Consider the following 21,590-nt stretch of genomic DNA (forward strand, 5'->3'; position numbering starts at 1 on the left):
TGTCTTACAGTTGGCTGACTATTTGGCTTCATTATTTTTAAAGTTGCTGTATTTAAGATTCTGTGCCATTGTGTAACAAATCAGGGACTGAATACCACCGATTCAGCTAAACTGCACACTTACACTAAGGGAATAATATTCAGGAATGTATATTTTGAGACCAGGTCTCTATCACAGAGAGTAGAAATGCTCCCTTAGCTGTCAAAAGCGTTCAGGGTGTACTTCCTCTTTGTCATGAAAAGAGAAGTGGAAACAGCGTAATTTAAAGACATTAAGGCTTTTCAGCATAAGGTTACCACAGTCAGTTTCAACTTAACAGAATCCTGTTACAAGGGCTCTTTTATAACATACCTCAAATATATTCTTATAGATTATAAGGCCAGAAGGGACCACTGTGATCATCTAGTCTGATGTCCTGAGTAACAAGGGCCCTAGGACTTCCCTGAATTAGAGTTTGAACTCTCTCTTTTAGAAAGACATCCGTTCTTGATTTACAAATTTCCAGTGATGGAAGAATCCATCACAATGCTCAGTAAATTGCTCCAATGGTAGGTATATCCTCACTGTCATTAATATACACCTTACGTCAAGACTGGATTTGTATACCTTTACCTGCCAGATTGAAGAGCCCTCTTACCAAAATTCTGTTCCTTATGTAGGTACAGTAAAAGCTGTGTTATCCGGCTCTGTACCAAGTGGAAAGCTCTATAAACTGGCATTTCTAATCTCCGTAGAAAGTCCGGTTTATAATTCGGTTGGTGCGGAGCCAGCAGGCTCCCTACCTGGCTCCATGTGGCTCCCCGGCTTCATGTGGCTCCCAGAAGGCGACATGTCCCTGCTGCTCTTAAGCAGAAGAATGGCCACGAGGGGTTGGAGTGCAGGAGGGAGTGCGGGGCTGGAGGTTGGGGCACGGGAAGGGGTGGGAGGCGTGGGCTCAGGGCAGTGAGTTGGGGTGCGAGAGGGGTTTCAGGGTGTCAGATCTGGGGGGCACTTACCTTGGACGGCTCCCCACAAGCAGCGACATGTCCCAACTGCTCCTAGGTGGAGGCGCAGCAGTACGCAGAGTTGCCTGCCGTGCCTCCGCCTAGGAACAGAAGGACAGGTGGCTGCTTGCCGGGAGCCGCATGAGGTGAGTAACCCCTAGATCTGGCACCTCACATCCCCTCCCACTCCCCAACTCCCTGCCCAGAGCCCCCTCCCACACCCAAGCTCCCTCCCAGAGACCGTGCCTTGCACCCTAACTCCCTCCCTCTTCAATCTGGCAGGTAAAGGTTAACCGGCATTCTTCACTTACCAGGACCCCCCATTTCCCCAACATGCGAGATAAAAAAAGCTTTTACTGTACTTATAGACCGATCAAGTTACCCCTTAAATTTCTCTTTGATAAGCTAAACAGATCAAGCTCCTTGAGTCTTGCCTATAAGGCACATTTTCCAATTCTTTAATCATTTTCCTGGCCCTTTTCTGAATCCTTTCCAATTTATCCACATTCTTCTAGAAGTGTGTACATCAGAATCAGACAGTATTCCAGCAGTGGTCACACCAGTGCCAAAAGTAGAGGCTACATATCCTCTTTACTCCTGCTCATGATTCCCCTGTTTATACATCCAAGGTTTGCATTAGCCCTTTTGGCCACAGCATCACATTGGAAACTAACATTTAGCTGATTATCCACAAGGACCCTCAAGTCTTTTCAGGGTCACTGCTTCTCAGGATAGAGTCACTCATCCTAGAAGCATGGCCTGCATTCTTTTTTCCTAGATGTAGGATGTTCTATTTGGCTGTATTGAAACACACTGTTTGCTTGGGTCCAGCTTACTAAGTGATCTATGTTGCCTCTGTATCAATGACCTGTCCTCTTCATTATTTACTACTCCCCCAATCTAGGGATCATCCGCAAACTTTATCACTCAAAGCTATATTTTCTTCCAGATTATTGATAAAAACGTTGCATAGCATAGGGCCAAGAACTGATCCTTGTGGGACCTGACATACTTACACAATGATTTCCCATTTACAGTTACATGCTGACACCTATCGGCCATTTTTAAATCAATTTTGTGTGCCATGTAAATTTTGCATTGTTCTAGTTTCTTAATCAAAATGTCATGCAGCCCAAGTCAAATATAGAAGCTTTAGATTATTACCATATATCAACACTATTTCCTCTATCAACTAAACTTGTAACTTCAAAAAAGGTTAAAAGATTTTTCCATAAACCCATATTGATAATAATTAATTGCCGTATATACTCGATCATAAGCTGGTCGTTTATCAACCGATCCCCCAAAATGGATCAGTAAAATGTAAAATTGTTATGACCCATTCATAAGCCGACCCTATAATTCGGGGGTCAGCAAAATTTGGCTCCCAGGCCAGCAGGATAAGCTGGTGGTGGGCTAAGATGGTTTGTTTACCTCGAGCGTCCACAGGCATGGAGGTAAACTTAAGTAAACAAAGTGTCCCGGCGCGCCAGCTGCTCATCCTGATGGTCCGGGACAGCAACTGGTGGGGAAGTTTTTTGGGGGGCAGAAACTGGGGGCCAGGAGGGTAACCCATGTGACCACCCCCCATGACCCCACCCTTAGCCTGGGACCCCCACATTCTCCCCATCCCATCCCTTCCCACCTTATCTGGGGAGGGCCAGGGGAGGATGTCTCTGGCCTGGCTGGAGCTGCTCCGGCAGGCTGGGCAGCATGGTCACAGCCTGCTCTGGGGGGCGGGGCCGAGCAGCACGGCTGCAGCCTGCCAGCCCGGGAGCTGCAGCTGCTTTGGAGGCAGGGGGGAGAGCAGCGTGGCCAGAAGCGGAGAGACTCTGGCCCTGCCTCTTCCCTTCTGGCTCTGCTGGCCCGGGGGGAGGGGCTGTATCCCACCTCTCCCTCTCTATACCTGTTCATAAGCCGACCCCCTTTTCTGGTGCTTCCCTTCTTTACTAAAAACATTCAGTTTATGAACGAGTATATACGGTATATTACTCTCCTTTAATTCTTCGGGATCAAACAGACGGACTGGCCTATAATTACCCAAGTCTTTCTGTTTACCCTTTAATATTGGCACATTAACTTTCTTCCAGACTTCCGGAATTTCATCAGTATTCCAAGACTTATTAAACAAAATAAAAAAACCAACCCCAACATCAACAGTCTAAAGAGCTCTTTGGCCAGCTCTTTTAAAACTCTCAGATGAAAGTTAACTGGACCTGCTGATTTAAAGAGGTCTAGCTTTAGCAGTTGCTGTTTAATATCCTCCCAAGTTACTGCTGGACTGGAAGCATTTCATCATCATATTTGGCTCCAATGATAGTTTTTATAAAGAGGGAATACGTGAAGAGTACATGAAGAGAATCATCTCACCTCTTCTACAGTTTTCTGGTCTATACTTATTTATTTATAAAGATAGGGCTGTTCTAACAGTTTTGGTACAGATTTACTTATAGCGGTTTAGAAACTGAGTTAATCAGTGTCACCCCTAGGATGGGGGCAGTTACACAGATTTCAAAATAAATGTATAGGTACAAAAAACTGTGTTTAAATCACAAGCCCTTAGTGACCTCCTCCATCACCTACTCTTGACAATGACAATACAATTAGGGCAAGCGAACACAGCAGCCAAATCCAGTTTAACTATATAAGCAAAATTAAGCATTCAGCAGTGATTTATATAAAACAACAACAGACTATGAGTGCTGGATCTATTCAAATATACAACCTACTTAAGAAGGCAAAAGACTACAAAGAAATTTTACCTTTTGATCTTCAATCTCTTGTTCTTTCAGAAGTTGCTCAAGGTCAGCCATATCATTATGTTTAAATAACTTAATGTTACTTCGCGATGCCTGTAATCCTTTCTGAATAGCAAAGCAGGCAGCTTCATCTCTATAAACACAGAATACTCTTTCATTTTGCGCTTGGTTTGTTAATCACTTTTAAATAACAGCGTAGGTCAATTACCTTTTAAGGCTTGCTTTGCTTTTAAACTGCCTTGTATACTTATGTGTGTATAAATAAAATCTATGTTTTATTACACACAATTTTAAATAATTTAAAATTGGTTTCTAACACCTGTTACCCTCTGCGGCTATGTGGAGACATCTTTACACTTTAATCGTGAAATGTACAATTTAGAGTTTTTCTCTAAAGCAAGGACCAGTGCACAGAAGTGATACTAAAATATTTTCTGGTTTCCAGATTACACTGAACCGTTCATATGAAACACTACAAATATATGTAATTAACTATTTTCATTGAGAAGCCACTTTACTGTCTTTGCATCTAGGATGACTATCAGGCTTATTCTGTGGTTACCTATTTTTCATTGTGGCAGTGAAGGCCGACATAATTCCCGGGCCGAGACCAACATTCCATAAATAGGGGTATTATACTCCTACAATTACCCATTGGTTCTTCTCTTTCTACCTGTCTCAGTTTTAAAGCACTGCAAGTCTGAGAATGTGCTTGACCTCTCTTACCAGTCTTAAGAGTACTCAGTCATTCTTCCTCTTTTATTCCACTTCATGGTGAGCATTTGTCCCAGTTTTCCAGGCCTGATAAGCCATTTCTCAGACTTAAAGATGTATATGTAATTTCCCCCCCCCACACACACACACACTAAATTACGTTTTTTGGTAATTTCTTAATTGGATATACTCAGAATTCCTTTTGAAGTTGCAAATCCCTCCTTCTGCACATACTGAACAATAGTAATTTAATTTTCAAACATCAAATCTCTAACATGACGCACCTTTTTTGTCAGTGATAAATACGGTGTGCTACTGAAGCAGAGACTCTTAGGGTACATTTACACTTAAGGCAACATGCAAGGTACAGACACCACATGCCCAGGTAGCATGAGTATAAACAGCAATGTAGATGGTGAGACACGGCTTAGGCAAGTAGGGTGCCCTACATGCCTGAAGCCTTAGGCCATATGTCCTACATTGGCTCTCTACATGCCCAAGCAGTGCCTCTCCCTTGCCAGAGCCTTTCCTGGCTGCAGTGAAAGGCTCTGGCAGCTCTGCAGCACGTAGCTACATGCTGCAGTGACAAACAGGGATGCAGCCTGACTCTCACTGCAGCGTGTAGCTACACATATGGTGCCCATACTTTATACAGTAAGTGTAGATATAGTCTTACTGCAAAAAACTAAAAATACAAGTGTACAGGTAATAAATATGCTGAATTCAGCATATCAAGCTTAAAATATTCTGGCCACTCAATGCAGTACATTTTAATTTGCTTTAATTTAAAATGTGAATACACAAACTGCAGCTCTTACTAAAAAGTCAAGAGAAATGGGTTAGAGAATACAGCCTTAACCTGCTATTTATTGCATGGGTATATGTTCTCGCAGAAAATAATCTAACTTAAACACAGCCTATTTTCTCATCACAAAGTGGGATACATTTCTTTGGAGGAAAGAGGTTAAGTCTGAAGCTTTTCTGTTTATCCAGCAGAACCTTTCTATTGTAGCTTTGTGGTTGCAGAAGCATTTTGCATGATAGGAGAGGCAAGATTTACTAACTCCCAAAGAAAGCATTCAGCTAATAAGCACTCTTTCTTCATTAACTTTGAAGTGTTTTGTTTTGTTATTTTAGAGACATTTGATACCAATTTTGTCAACTGTTCTCCATACTATTGCAATAATTGCTTGTCAGATTGTCATCAACTCATTTTTATCGACGTGCGAGTGAGGTAATTTGAGAGTAACCATAAGTTGCCAACAGTACGTAATACAATAACTTCCAAAGATTTCTATAAACTAGTTATTTTTGCCCATAACAAGAACAAATGTTATCACTTACAAGCTTTGACTCTCTACACATCAACTTAATGCATTTTTAAGCATGCTAGAATCACATATATAGTACGTTTGGGTCCCGATTTCTTATCAGATGCAGTTAGCTCTATAACTAAAGTTTCAAATTTTTTGCAACATACCAGGTTTAAAGATTTAGGTTTTCTAGACCATCTAGATATTTTTCTTCCTTTAAGCACTGTGTGCAAACCACTATGTATCAGGCATCACTGCTTCAAAGCAATGTTTAAAAAGCATACCGGAGTCTAAAGCACTGTTTTAAAATAGTTTACCTAGTAAATGGGGACCAGACATAACTATGCAAACTATGTTAATAGTTGAACGTTTTCTATTAAGATAGTAATTCCAATGTTGACTGGGCCAGTATTAGAGAAAAATAGTAAGACTGCTACCCTATTTTAAAGGGAGCCAGATTTGGATACCATAGAGAATATTCATTTACTCAGCACAGGCCCAAACCAATAAGATTCTATGTCACCCCAAATATAACGTCTTCCTACATGCATAAATTTATATGCAACGCCCATTAACAATAAAGGGAATTTCTCACAGACAAAAAGTGATCATACCTCATGGTATGCAACATGTCCTGGCCCAATCTTAATATTCTTACAGCACTTTAAAAATGGTACAAATACTATATACAGGTATTTTTATATTTTAGCACAAAATAGGTTATAGTGCCCAGTGCTAGTCTTCAAAATAGGTGTGTAAAAATGGCACCTTAATTATTATACCCATTCCTTGTGAGTATAAAATTGTTGGTTAACATTAACAGTTTATTCCTGTACACCTGGTGGAGCTAATACAACTAGAAGGGAGTGAGAGTATTCTTTTCCCTTTCACATTGATACAACTGTTCATTAACTTGTAATTTACTGATATCAAAAGGCATAATCAAATGATTATACACATATAGGTTATATGTGTATAACTGAGGGCACAATTTGTCCTGCAGAAACTTTTGATCTTGTGCAAGAAAGAAAAAACCCAACTTGACTTGCAGATCCTAGGCTGACTTTGCAGGGCTGGCAGTTAAAACAGGGTTGCCAAGTGTCCAGTTTTCTTGTGGTATAACCCTCTTACTTTCCTCTTTTCTTTTTTTTTGGGGGGGGGGGTAAAAAGTGATTGTCATATAGGTAAGTGTAGCTCGAAATGTCACAGGGTAACCAGAAGGCAGTAGAAATATTTCTGAAAATGATTTTATTTTATTTTTATTTAATATTCAAGTCTCTTCAGAATGAGTTCAGTACCTCACAGAAGCTTGACTTCAAGCTTTAGCTGCTCCATTCAATCTTGCTTATGATTAAAATTCTTACTATGTCACAGTGTTAGTTCTTTCAAAGATAATATTAGTCTTATGATATTTTTGGCATGACAGAGCATATCTAAGTATAAAGTGACCTATAGCCCCATTAGCAAGTACCTCGGAGTTCTCACCTTCCATAGACTGGGATTTAGATTTCAGGATTTAGACTGGCATGAGTGCTGTCAGATTTAAATTGTCAATCTGGGCTGGCCTCTCTCCCTTGACCCTTTTAACAGTTACAAAGGCATCAGTGCCCTGCAGGCAAGACAGAAAAGCCTGCCCATCTCAAATTAGCTGCCAACAACACTGCACAATGGCTGATACAGGAAAATTAACCACTGTACCCTTGCTATTCCTTGCATACAAGGGGACTTGTTTTTCCCTCCTTAGGTGGCAATTACTGCCAACGTCTGATTTTCTTGGGTAACAGCAACAACTGAAAGCTAGCACATTTGGTCTGAAGAACAGATCAGAAGAGATAGGAGTTTTAGGCCCATTGATCAGCTTACATGTTAAATATAATTATACAAACAAGGTTAAATTGCTCTAAAAATGTTTTTATTAAAGTTTTCCTTTTATTCTTATGACATTAAACTTTTTCATTTTAATCCAATCTGACTTTCAACCTACTGATCAAGCTTAAGCCATTTCATGACAATTTCTATTCATTGTAGACATTCAACTTTAGAAAATATGTCCCAGATTCTCCTCTCCGTTCAGGCTGCTTTGCAGCGTGCAGCTGACAAGAAGTGGCTCTCTTGTAGTTGGCTATGCCATATTTAGGATCATCTCAGTGGGGCACAAGACCGAGTCTAATGGCACAGAGTTGGTTTACGGGCTTCCCCACCACAACCCATTGAGTTCACCAGTAGGTGATGCAAGTTAAAGTGAGTTTCAAAATATTCTAATTTAAGCCACGGGAGTTATCTAATAAACAGCTAACACAAATAGCCATTTTTGCACCCCTCCTCCTAAACTGCACTGTATGCTCTTCAGGCACAACTGAACATTAAATGTACAAATCTATGTGGAGATGCAGTTATCTGGCTAGAGAATATCAGACTTTTGAACACACACAATCAAGGAGTTCTTCAGGATCTGAGTAATATTCTAACCCCTACCCCGAAATTTTACTCTGGGATCTCTGAAAGGTAAGTGTTACTTACACAAACACTATGTCCCCTCGCTTTGAATATGCTGGAATAGCACTGGCAATTGTGGCAAATCCATATGAGTATATAATAGATTCCTCTGTCCTCATAAATTTTGCTAGTCGATCTTCCAATTCCAAGTGTACATCTGAGAAAAAAAAATTAAAAATTCTTAGTCAAGTTTAATTGTTCTGCTTTTATTGCAGAATGGCTTAACAGTTTGTACTCAGAAATTAACACAGCCATGTACGGAAACAGGAATTTGCTAAGGAAGAGTGGGGCCTCATCAGCTGTTACCTGTGGTAACAGTGTCACAGAAAATGAATCACTAAACACCAAAGCTGATGCATCCATCCTTGATAGGCACTGAGTGGTGTTTGTCAAATCCAAGCATCAGAAGTTCTAATAGTTGCCAAACCATATGCATATTTGTAAAACTAATATGCTTGTGTACTCAGAACAGCAGTGAGAATTTCCTTACATTTAGACTAAGTACCTTAGGGCAGGGACTGTCTTTTTGTTCTGTTTGTACAGCGCCTGGTGCAGGGGTAGGCAACCTTTCAGAAGTAGTGTGCCGAGTCTTCATTTATTCACTTTAATTTAAGATTTCGCGTGCCAGTAATACATGTTAATGTTTTTTTAGAAGGTCTCTCTATAAGTCTATATTATATAACTAAACTATTGTTGTATGTAAAGTAAACAAGGTTTTCAAAATGTTTAAGAAGCTTCCTTTAAAATTAAATTAAAATGCTGATCTTATGCCGCCAGCCTGCTCAGCCCGCTTCCAGCCTGGGGTTCTGTTCACCTAGGCCTGCAGCGGGCTGAGCGGGGCGACTTGAGGTCAGGGCAGAGGGCTGGGGGTGTGTGGAGGTGCAGGGCAGATAGCTGGGTGTTGGGGGCAACTCGAGGTCAGGGCAGAGGGCTGGGGTGTGTGTGGAGGTGCAGGGCAGAGGGCTTGGGTGTGTACAAAAACTTAATACTTGACAACCATGATAAGTTACAAAAGTGTTGCCAACACGTAGGAGTCCGAACACTCAGGTCTGCTCACTAATAACTATTATTAGCTGGCTATCACCTTGGATGGAGAGGAAGACCAGGTATGTCGTGACATCAATGAACAAAGTCTGCAGGAATAAGTCTAAAAGGCTGCAATAAAACAATCTTGCTCTGGCAGATATGAAATATTTATCAAATTTAAACATGTAAGGTGATTGCCTGATCACTCAATAGGGCTGACTTGACTAAATGAAATACCTAAGCCGGCCTTCTGGAGAAATCAAACATATGGTTGACGCCAAGGGAGATCTCTACAACCATCTGGGTTAACAAAAGAATCCATGACTCCCAGGGAGTGACATGAAAGCTCACAAGGAGAAGACAAAATTTTAAGCCTGTAACTATCCTGCCCTTTACGTCTCCTGAGTGGAGACAGCAAAGGAATAATAAATGCCATAATTCTGTAATGAAATATTAGAGAGGCTAGTTTCACAACTAAGCGGATTATAAAAAAAAAAAAAAAACAACCTTCATATTGAGTTTGTCACAACTAGAACTCTTCCCACCACAAAAAGTCTTAATGTTTCTTGTAGAGGATATTTAATTCTGAATACAGTATTATACAAATAAGACAAGTTTCCTCATTAGAATTTTACAATATACAGAAGTCAGACTGCCCTCTTGTGGTCTATTTAGCATTTAATGAAGGAATTTTAAGAGCATTTCTACTTCAACCATTTTAAACACACTTCCCAGTATGGCAAATTCCACGGCATTGTAAACAAGTGAAATTTTGAAACATAAGGAAGCTTCTAAAAAGAAAAGTATACTAAACAATTTACTTAGCAAGGGCATAAAGAAATTACTTGCCATTACTGACGGTATGTATTAGAAGGCAGTTTTACCTAGTGGATAGAGCAGGGACTAAGTCTAAATTGTGGGTCCTAGATTATCACTGACTGATCTAGGACAAGTCAAGTTAAACACTATACCTATGACTTAAAGTAAATATATGCATTTTTATCAAGCTACCATACTTGAATTGATAGACTTTGCTATTGTTTAATCAATCTCAATTAAGTTTATCATTTAATTTATGCTGATTAAACAAAACAGGGTAACTAGTAGTAATGAAAATAGCTACTTTATTACATCTTCTAAAACACTTAAATATGTCTCAGTCTTGACTGGATTGTGCATATTCCCTCTTTTAGACTCAAACCCATTATCATTTAATTGTACTTATTTGGACTCTAGTTTATCCACATTCTCTCTATGGTGCCCTAAACGCAATAGGTCAAATTCAGCATTATGACTTGGCTAAAGGATCTATGTTAGCTGGATTACGCGAGAAGCGCCTTTTGTTTAAACACTTGTTTAAATTTAATTTTAGCAATGATAAGCACCACACCAAAAAGTCTGTTGTGTGTCAACCATTCCCTGCATTGAGAAATTGAGACAGTGTACAGAGCAAGTATTTTGGAAATATCCACTACCTCAATATGAAAATCTTATTTTAAAGATGAACTAAAAGTATGTTAGTAACAGTAAAGTAAAGTTATACTTACCAAAAGTGCCGTAAAACCCTCTAGGTCCACAAGTGCCAACTCCGTACTTCCTCAAAGATGCCTGGGCTGCATTCTTTAGTGAAAACATTACATGAGAAACAACATTTAGCTTATTTCTACAATAATATATTCTGCATTCAGATTGTCAATTTTACATAATTGTCAACATTGCTATTCTTGTTCCGTATAATTTATATAGCCATAGAACCAAATGCAATTAAAATGTTGTACAATAACTTAACTAATTTTGTAAACTCATTTGCCAATGAGATTTCACTATTTTAATCAGGTATTTAAGCTTAGTTTACTGTATAAAAATACTATACCGATGGTGCACTGAGAAAAAGAGTACCTAGTAGGTACTAGAAATGTAACTTTAAAATTAAGCGACTGTATACGATTCCATGCCTATTGAAATATTAGCCATTTCAGTAGTACTGTTCTAGCTGAAGGACAAATTTATATTTCACAAAAAGGCAAAGATTACATTCTACTTCCACCTCAGAATTGTATTTACTTTTTCCTTTACTTCCTTCACACAAAGAGGCCAAGGGAAGGATTTTCAAAAGCACATAATGGAGTTGGCACCACTGCAAATCTCACTGGGACAACAGTTGCCTTGAAATGTTTAATTTAATAATAATTTTAATGGTCACCTACTAATTTAAGAACTTTCATTTTGATGACAATCTATAGTAAATGTCACTCTATATATTTATGTGAAATACCAAAGTAAAATATATTCCTTAAAACTTTAGGTGCATGAAGAGAACTAGCTAAACTCTCTCTCAAAATAAAGTTTTCAAGCTGACACCATCCACCAATGACTGCACTATACACAACTATAAACTATTTATAGTCTTCTCTGTTTTTATCAGTATCAGTTGGGGAGAGCGCCCCAAAGTGCCTCTTCTACACTTGAGGAGAAGGAGGAAGTCACTTCTATCAGATTACCTCCTTTTTAGTAAGAAAAAGGAACATTAGATTAAACATTAATTGAAAAAAATATATATTCTGGTCTTGCAGTGGGTGTGCAACAAGATTATATATAGTTCTGAATACAACCTGAACAAGTTATAAAAACTGACTTGACTTTACCTTCTTATACAGAAAGCAGTTTGAATGGAATACTCAGGGCCATGAAAAGATCAAATTTTAAGTGCATCGCTCCCTTTCCTGCAAAGCATGGGTATGATCCTGTTAACACCTCACTATTTGGCACGCTTACTACCATGAGTAGTCTCATTGAAGTCAGTGAGCGTACTGAGAGTAGCAAGCACTATGCCACAAAGTAAGATGTCCATAAACTCCACTGTCAGATGCCACTTAGAATCTCAAAGTTTGTCACTACACTTTTCTAAAAGATACCTCCTGAAATGTTTTTAAACAATTCTCTCTGTAGTCTTCATTTTTGGTTACAAATTTAAACTTTGTCACTTTTTCTAATCAGAAAGAATGACAGGGTAGAAGAGGCTGTTTATTTCCTACAGAATTCTGTTTGGTTGTGCAAAAATTGCTAGGCCCGTATAAAAGCAAGGATAATCAAAGAAGGGGAAAATGTTAATCATCTACCCAAACTTTGGAAGAACTTACATATAGGGAATTGTCCTTTTCAAACCTATAAATGCCTCAGAATTGAACACAATTATGGATACAATTTTGTCACAGTAAAATCAGGCAAAATTCATGGAACAGTCATGGTAAAAAATGTACAAAATCAGTGTATGGTCACAGCAGGGCTGAAGCCTGAGCCTGGTCACCCAGGGCTGAAGTCTGAGCCCCACCACCCAAGACTGAAGCCCCAGAAGTCAAGGACATCTGTTAAAGTCACGGAATCTGCGACCAAATTGTATCCTTACTTATAATACACAAACTACAATGATGCATATGTTGCCATATTTAAATGCTGATTAACGTTTTGCCATTTAAATTCCTAGCACTTTCACACTTCCAGTATACACTGGAAATAACTGAGGCATAACACAAGTTATTGCAACCCTTTGTTTCATGTTGTTACTGGACTGCACTCATGTGGAAACACCTCACCCAAGAACGCTTATTTAATATTTGCACAAGGCTTTGAATGTCTAAATATAAGTGCTAAATGTTTTTAATTTTGGTAATTCCTATGAAGTAGGTATATAAAGATCTTTTCTTTATAAATAAAGAAATGTAAGCAGAGGTGAAGTGACTTGCTCAAGGTCACATGGTAAGTCAACAGCAGAACCAGGCTTAGGACGTGATGTGGATGAAGACTACTACTGTGCTAAGTGTTTGTGAGGTTCACATATTTTGAAGTCATCCCCAAACGCAAGGTAAAATGGAATAGCACATTTTAAAAAATCCCTTTGTATATAACTATCTATGTGCAATCATATAACCTACTCACCTTCACTCTTTCATTATCCAGAAGTCCAAGAAAGTTAAATGATGCAAAATTTATACATTCCTTGCCATTCACTATGATTTTATGACTTGGGGGGCTACAAAAATATAAAAACAGTGCTATAGTTAAAAGTTAAATATTTGTCACTTTCATAACAGTCAAACAGTACACTGACTGTGTTTTAAAACATATTAAGATATTAGTTAAAACATGTTGATTTTTCCCCCTATTCTGCCATGTTTTCAAAGTCATAATTTTACTCTGAACCTAAAGCCATGTCTACACTACCACTTATATCGGCAAAACTTATGAACTTATGTCACTTGGGGGAGGGAAGCAGAGGCGGTTTCACTCCCCCGAGTGACATAAATTTTGCCGGCACAAGTGGTAGTGTGCACAGTGCTATGTCGGCGAGAGAGCTTCTCCCACCAACATAGCTACTGCTGCTTGTTGGGGGTGGTTTAATTATGTCGAAGGGAGAGCTCTCTCCCGTTGGCAGAGTGGCTACACGAGATCTTACAACAGCGCAGCTGCATCGGTACAGCTGTGCTGGTGTAAGCGCTCTAGTGCGGACATAGCCTAAATACAATACAAACAGATACTACGCTGGACCAGAGCTCGGAGAGCCAACCACAGCATCTTTTCAAATTCCAGTTTGTATAATTACATTCTGCCTACCTAAAATCCCCTGTCCCTTAAACTACATGCAGTATTCTCCAAAGTTCTGTTCCGAACTGTTTAGGATTGCTGCTTGTTGTTTAAATAATTGCTGAGGGTGATGTATTTAAGTCGTGGTTAAAACTTCTCCTTTGTATAATTTGCAAAGTGCATTTGGGATCCTTTGGATCCTCACACTTCGCTAACAAGAGTTAACTAAAAAAAAAACAATAGTTTTGTTATAAAGCAAGATCACCTTTGCAAACACTTATGGAAAAAAATTATAAAAATAAAGAGGCACCAAGTTTATGCAGACACTCAACACAAGATGCTTTAGAATGCTTGGGAAATCTGACATGCTAGATTTCATTCTGTTTAATTCATAGAAGTTACAGTAATTCCAGGAACAGTTTTTGCTAGGAGTCAGCCAGCCAAAGAACCAGGATTTGGAAGTAAAAATCAAGCGATGACGACAAAAAATAGTTGTGGAGACGAAAATGTGACCAGAGCAAAATGTTCAGCAAAGTTTAGAACTAGCAACCTGTAACCAGGAGAATAATGAAATCTTTTACACTGCAAGCATTTTACCAACCACCCTTTCTGAAGCAATGAAAAATCTGACTATTTAAGAGCTTGCATTAGCACTAGCTAACTGAGTTTGACGCTCTTTTCCTAAATTTAGGCATCAGGCCAGAAACCCCTAATGTCTAGCCTACAAATTAATTAGACCTCTGTGTTCTGTACTTTAGAACAGTTATTACAAAATGCTAAAGACACTACTAACTCAACATTAAAGTTTCACTTACTAACAAAGTGACAGGAAGTGAAGTACTGACGTTATGATTGAAAAACACCAGTTCTGCCTATTTATGCACATGCTGTACAATATGATCCGATACTATATCAATATAAAATATCATTGCTCCAAGCTTGTCTAACCAGGGAACAAACAATAATATGTGACCTATACATGGACAATCAAAACCAACCACGGCAGCTCAAATATCCTCAGATAGTTGCTTCAAAACTGTTTTCTGACCCCAATTTACCAAACAATGTTTATACATTTTGAATGAAAAAGTTTGGAAAAAGTTGGACAAACCACAAACACAAAGAGGCTAAATTTGAATTCACTACAAATTGTAAGAAAAGTTTCAGCTTACTGCATACAAGCGTTCATAACTTTGAAAAAAACATGGATAGAGTTTTCTTCAAAACTTGTTAATTCAGAAGATTAAAACAATGAGAAAAGTCAGCAAAACAGTTTTGAAAAGTGTTCAATTAACTCACTGTATGTCCATCTGAAATGCATCTCTAAGGTCCTGGCCATTTAAACATGCCCACAAGTAACCAGACAGGTTTAGTAGTCCCATTGAGGTCAAAGGAGTTTTCATGTACATACGTTTTTGCAAGATCAGGGCGTAACTGTGCAGGTATAGGCTTACTGCAATGATCAGTACATTCCCAGATGCAATTTTTAAATGCTATTAACTTTGTAAATCAAAAGTAATTCCCCACTCCCCAACCCGTCAGGCCCAGTAAAGACACGCTGTTCATTGAGAACTTGCCATGGACAGTCTCTAAACTGTAGCCCTACCGAAGAAAGGTATGGTCAGATTCCTCTCTCTCATATTTTAGATTGATAAGATTTTTGTTCAAGCTTCTAAAGAAGCAATATCCTTGCTTGGGCAAAGACTAAACATGGAAAATTTCAGTCTAAATGTAATTTCACTGCAAAGTTATAAGCAAACAGAAACAGGATACTGCATTCTGTAAACTACTTTGCAACCTCAGTTATAGCAAGTGCTACAAGACAAAAATTTCACAAAGAAGTGTGGGGATGTGGAGCAGCCTTAAAGCTTTAGGGTTTTTTTTATGCTCCCCAGTTCCTACAGTATCACCTATGGGACCACTAGTTATAATCAGACATTGAGTGGCCCACATTCTTACTTCATATAAAAACAAAGAATTCAAAGTGATGTTCATGGAATCTACGTGTATATTGATTGGATAATGTCTTTTAGGGTCCTAAGATTCCAAATCTGTGCTTAGGGCGTCCACTGATATTTACGGGAGTTGCACGTACAGACAAAGGCAAACACTGAATTTCATCTTCAACATAAAATACAAAGATATATCAAAAGTTATAAGAAAACAAGTAATAACATTTTATTAAAGTTAACGTAGAACAAGTACTAGTGTCTATAAAGTTTATTGTGGACTTTTTTTGTTTCAGGGATATACTTCATTTTTAGCATTTGTATTTCCAATATTTCATTATTTTTCCCTTAATCATTAAGGTGCACATTTGCTGAATGATAATTCAGCATGATCCTGTCTAAATAGGCTATCTTGCAATTAGTTTCCCTACAAAGCATAGTCTATTATATTTCATGAATCAGTTAATTCAACATAGATGCTCTTAAAGTGGTCTTTACATAGCTTTAGACAACCAATTTTAAATTAATTATTGTTCTTTGTTAAGAAAATGCTCTGCATCGCTGGTTTTGCCATCATTAACAACATTAGCTGCTGGAACTTTTGGTTAAGTAACAAACTCATCTGTTAAGGTCAGACAAGAATCTATGTAATCAAACTGAATATGGCATTAACTACGAGGTATAGAACTGTCTTCCCCCACCACAATGTGTGTTAGACTAAATCAAGAGGTTTTCATTCTACTTTTTAGCAGACAATATTTCATACTTCCTAAGGTACTGTCTGCTACATGTGCTTCAAATCCACAAGCTATATTAAATATGGCAATAAAGAACCCCCACCACATATCATTATAATTAAGAGATGCATTACACACACTTTTGTGGAAGACTAACATCAAAATCACAGAAGGAAGACTGCCGTTACTGTCAACAGGCTACCTGAATCACTAATTTAGCAGGGAACAAGATGGCTCTTGAACTGCCAATAGGATATGGAAATTTTCACTTGTATATTAATTCTGAGATGTGAACTGGGCTGTCACGCCAGAGCGCCACCGAAGCGCCCCCCCCCCCACCCCAAAAAGCAGCATCCGGAGCACCGCAGAAGCGCCCAGGGGCAGTGGTCAACTGGGGGCCCCCCGCACCTCCCTGATGGTGTTCCCAGCAGAAGGTGGGGAGGGGGCAGGGAAAGCCCCCAGCGCTCCAACCCATCCCCAGCAGAAGTGCAGGAGGTGGCGGGGGAAGCCCGAGCACTGGGACACCCCCCCACACACACACACTGTGGCCCCGGGAGGCAGCCTCACAGCTTGGGGGGTGGGGGGGAGCACTCACTCCCCACTGCGGCCTCAGGCTGTGACGGGGGGACAGGGCATCTCTGGTCTTGGGGCCGCAGTGGGGGATGGGGAGGACATAAAGTAGCAAATGGATTGAGGAGCTGCAGTGGGGGTGTGTGGAATGGGGGGACCCTGAGTGCCACCCCAGGGAAGGAGCAGAAAGGGGTGGAACCATGGGCGGGGGCTGCAGGCAGACGAGGCAGAATGGGGGGCGGGCTAGCAGGTGGAAGGGGCGGGGGGGGCACTTGCTTTGTCCCAGGGCCCCAGGAAACTTTAATCTGCCTCTGGCCCTGAAGTGTTGCACCAAATCGCCCCAAACGTTGAGAGGCTCAGGGCCAAATCGCCAGCTTGACAGCCCCTATTAGCCTCACTGTCCAAGTAACACCTGAGGGTTCTACAAATCTAACCACGCTGCCCTTGCTGAAATGCAGGACACCCCTACCAGCATCAGTGACTCAGGGACAAACTCTCCCCCCGCCCACACACAGCACAAAAAAGAAAAAAAGAAAAAAGTGGCCAGAGCACCACCGAAGCACCAAAATAAAAAATAAAAAAAATAAAAAAATAGCAGGAGCGGCGCGGAAGCGCAAAAAAGAAAAAAAAAGGGGTGGGGGGTGGGGCGCTGCAGTGCCGCCGAAGGGAAAAAAAACAAAAACAAAAAAGGGAATGTGCCTTCCCCACTGCCTCACATTTAGCGCGATCGAATTTTTTGGAGCCCAATCATCGCTGTACCTTTATTTTAAATGCTACCAACATAAAAGTTAAAACAAAAAATGTACCATTCCTATGATGTACACTGTAGAAGTACACTTATGGGAAATATCATGAATCAGTATCAGTCTTATGAGGGCTTTTCTGTCTACATGGTGCATTAGTCTGCACCAGGGTGTCACACACTAATTGGCTAGTGCACATTGGTGTAGTACCATTTCAAATTTATAGACAAGCCCTAAGATGTTATAGCCAAGATTTCAAATGACTCCACTTTTGAGAGCCCAGCTTGAGATACCTTAAAGTAGTCTAATTATAAGAAAGTGCCAATCCTCTATAAAAATCAGGTCCCTCCAGGTGGAAACCCAAAAATTATTAGTCGCTTTTGGAGATTTAGGTCTATACCTTTAAAAAATTTGCTTCATTTTGGTTATTAGTTGTCAAACAGAAAAGGATCCTGAATAAGATACCAAGATGAAGCCCAATTACCTAATACTTTGCCATCCGTGATTAAAAAGAGAATTAGATTCTCTTTACTATTGTATCTCCTCAGAAGTTAATTCTGTTTCAACAAAGATATAATGAACTTTGATAGGAGGTTTCAGAGTAACAGCCGTGTTAGTCTGTATCCGCAAAAAGAACAGGAGTACTTGGGGCACCTTAGAGACTAACAAATTTATTTGAGCATAAGCTTTCATGGGCTACAGCCCACTTCTTCGGATGCAATTATGATAGGAGGCTTTAGCATCAGTGACAAACCCAGTCCTGTAATCCTAACATACAACTCACTCACAAAGATATTCCAAGAACATTAAAATCCTCCTATGTTTAAAAACAGAGACATTTGAAAAGAGATTTATATTGAAGTTGAACACAGGACTATTTTGTGCTAAATTTACCCTGAAACAACATTGTAGTTGAGAGCTGGATGATCTTTTGATACAGGAGGAACAAGAGGTTCTGGTTGCCACTCTTCAATCAATTCTTCCTTTTCCTGAAAGGATCAGAAGTCAAAATACCCAAAATTTAGTATCTTTCAAATATGATTTCCATTATAGCAGATTATGGTATGATAAGCAGATGGGTATAGTTCTAGCCAAAAGAACTATATCAACATGTGGCACCCTTCCAAGTCAATGCTGAACTACACCTCTACCCCAATATAATGCTGTCCTTGGGAGCCAAAAAAATCTTACCACATTATAGGTGAAACCACATTATATCGAACTTGATTTGATCCGCCAGAGCGCGCAGCCCCTCCCACTCCCGGAGCACTGCTTTACTGCGTTATATCTGAATTAGTGTTATATCAGGTCGCGTTATATTGGGGTAGAGATGTATTATGATCAAATACTATACAGAGGGGCTCTGCACTACTTGGGGTGACTTTGAAAGGAGAGATCCTGGCCAGATCTATTCATTAAAGATCTCATGGCATGTTTTGTTAAAGAAAAGGTGTTGACTCAGCATCCTGGTCAAAATTTTAACTAAGGCAATTTCTTCCTGATTACCAACTAGCAAAATCACCCTCTAATTTAATATTAGATATAGCATTCCTCACTTCCTGTCCTCAACCATTCTATAGCACTATTAAACAAACAGTTCTTGCATTACAGTGCTAAGTGAAGGGACACAATAGAAGCAACAATTACTAATCAAATTAGCATAATCTGCACATTGGGTAACATCAATAGAATAGCATGTCATAACTACTAATCCTCACAAACACATGCAAGGTAGGCAAGTGTTCCTGTCCATTTTTCAGATGGAGTAACTGAGGTCATGTCACTTGCACAAGGATACACAGTGAATCAGAGTCAGAACCAGCATTAGACTTCAGGAGTTGCTTAGTTCAACCTAGTCCTATACTCTCTAATCCCTGAACCACAATGACACTAAGTAGAGCTATGATATAAGCATTAGCTATTAAAGGGATGTTAAGTTTGAAACTACTTTTAACTTATTTTAAAAGACTAACTAAATCTGTAGATATGGAGACTAGAACTGACAACCTCCACTCTTTGGTTTTATAATTTAAGTAATTCTCTTGCAATGAACGATCCCCATACACAGGATATGGGAAAATAACTAAGGCTACATTTACACTAGGATTGATATTGCCAATATATCCTATTATTGTTCTTAGCACTAGTGCAGAAAAGGCTCCAGAGGGCTGCTGGCATTTTAAGTACCACGCTGTCTAGCCCAGCTACACAATGCTTAAAACATCAGCAGCCACTAGGGCCATGAGTTCTAAAATGTAACACCTCCCTTAACACCGTTGAAGAGTAACATTTCCTAAGAGTTATTTTCCAGGTATAATAAAATCCGATCCTTGCAAAAAGACAAAGAAAATGAGACACTCCTGATGATCTATTCACAAATGCAAAACAAAAAAGCTTTATGATATTGGATTTTCACATTATTATTGTAATTAAATGTCAATATAAACTGTAAGGCTAACGGAATATTTAAAAACTACATAACCTACTTATTGATACTTATTACAGGATTACTATTTAAGAAAATCCATTATTCCAGTAACTTCAATTTTTGTATGAAGATTCTGATGCAGAAAACTCATACTTATATTTAAAGAAAAAAAATCAGTCTAAATGACAAAAAAGATTAGAAATTGGAAAGGGAAGTGTACACAATTATAAGTTTATTTTGTTGTAGTTTCAATATTTTCTTTTTATTTAGACGATGAATGATTTTGTTTTTCAACTGTGACTGTTTACAGAATACATTTCATATTTGAAGAGGACAAGACCTTCTGTATCAAAATATAAATGGCCCTATGTTTCAGAAGAGATTTTCTTAAAATTGTTTTAAGAAAATGTTTAGATAAAACATTTGATCTTGTACATGTTGTATTTCTTATTGGAACTATGCCCAATGGCCCTATATTTGAAAGGAAATAAACTGACATAAATGTGTGCAACAACATTAAGTCTAAATATTTGTTTAATATTTAGAAATAGCTACAATCATGTTAGAATGTGTGCTTGGCTACTACTGAGATTAAAAGCTAGTGTGCTCATGAATGTAATTATAGCACATGCATTAGATTTCTTCAGCAGTCTGCAAGGTTTTAAGAATTCTTAAATTCTTATAGTTTCATCAAGTATTTAGCTAGTGTCAATGCTGCTAGCCTAGCATGTTAAGGGTGATATGCTATGGATTTTTTTAAACTAAATATCGTAGTTTTAATACTGATCTCTCTGTTCTCAAACTTTCAATACAGTTTATTGCTGTGCAGCATTGTCCAGCAATATCCATATTCACCATTAACACATAAGCAGACCTGGAAGATGATGCCTGAAGGGTAAAGGCAGCGTCATAGTGGTGGACAGAAGGTGAATATTTAAAATTATAAGAAAATTATATTGGTTAAAAATCTCAGGAACCCATGACCCTCAATACAATAGCCTATTGGTGGCAACACTTCTAGCCTAAGCAGATCCACTAAGGCCTCTCAGCCCCTTATTGACTACTAGGCCTGGTCTATACTGTGGATGGAGGGGATCGATTGAAGTTACGCAACTTCAGCTACATGAATAACGTAGCTGAAGTCGATGTACTTAGATCTACTTACCACGGTGTCTTCACTACAGTGAGTCAACTGCTCCTGCTCCCCTGTCGACTCTGCCTGCACCTCTCGCGGAGCTGGAGTACAGGAGTCAACAGGAGCGCGCTTGGGGATCGATTCATCGCATTTAAA

At 39.2% G+C, this 21,590-nt stretch overlaps 1 protein-coding gene across 2 annotated transcripts in view; it reads right to left on the minus strand.

Moving 5' to 3' along the window:
- Window positions 1–21,590, minus strand: part of SPTLC1 (serine palmitoyltransferase long chain base subunit 1) — a 47,478-nt gene that overhangs the window by 18,064 nt on the left and 7,824 nt on the right. For both annotated transcript variants that reach the window (XM_054032410.1, XM_054032411.1), the window contains exons 3-7: window positions 18,766–18,860; window positions 13,228–13,321; window positions 10,839–10,911; window positions 8,290–8,422; window positions 3,746–3,875 (exon numbers count right to left, since the gene is read on the minus strand). In XM_054032410.1, coding sequence (XP_053888385.1) covers window positions 3,746–3,875; window positions 8,290–8,422; window positions 10,839–10,911; window positions 13,228–13,321; window positions 18,766–18,860 — 525 coding nt within the window. The remainder of the gene's footprint in view (window positions 1–3,745; window positions 3,876–8,289; window positions 8,423–10,838; window positions 10,912–13,227; window positions 13,322–18,765; window positions 18,861–21,590) is intronic.

Source organism: Malaclemys terrapin, chromosome 6, assembly GCF_027887155.1.
Source record: "Malaclemys terrapin pileata isolate rMalTer1 chromosome 6, rMalTer1.hap1, whole genome shotgun sequence".
Lineage (NCBI taxonomy): Eukaryota > Metazoa > Chordata > Testudines > Emydidae > Malaclemys > Malaclemys terrapin.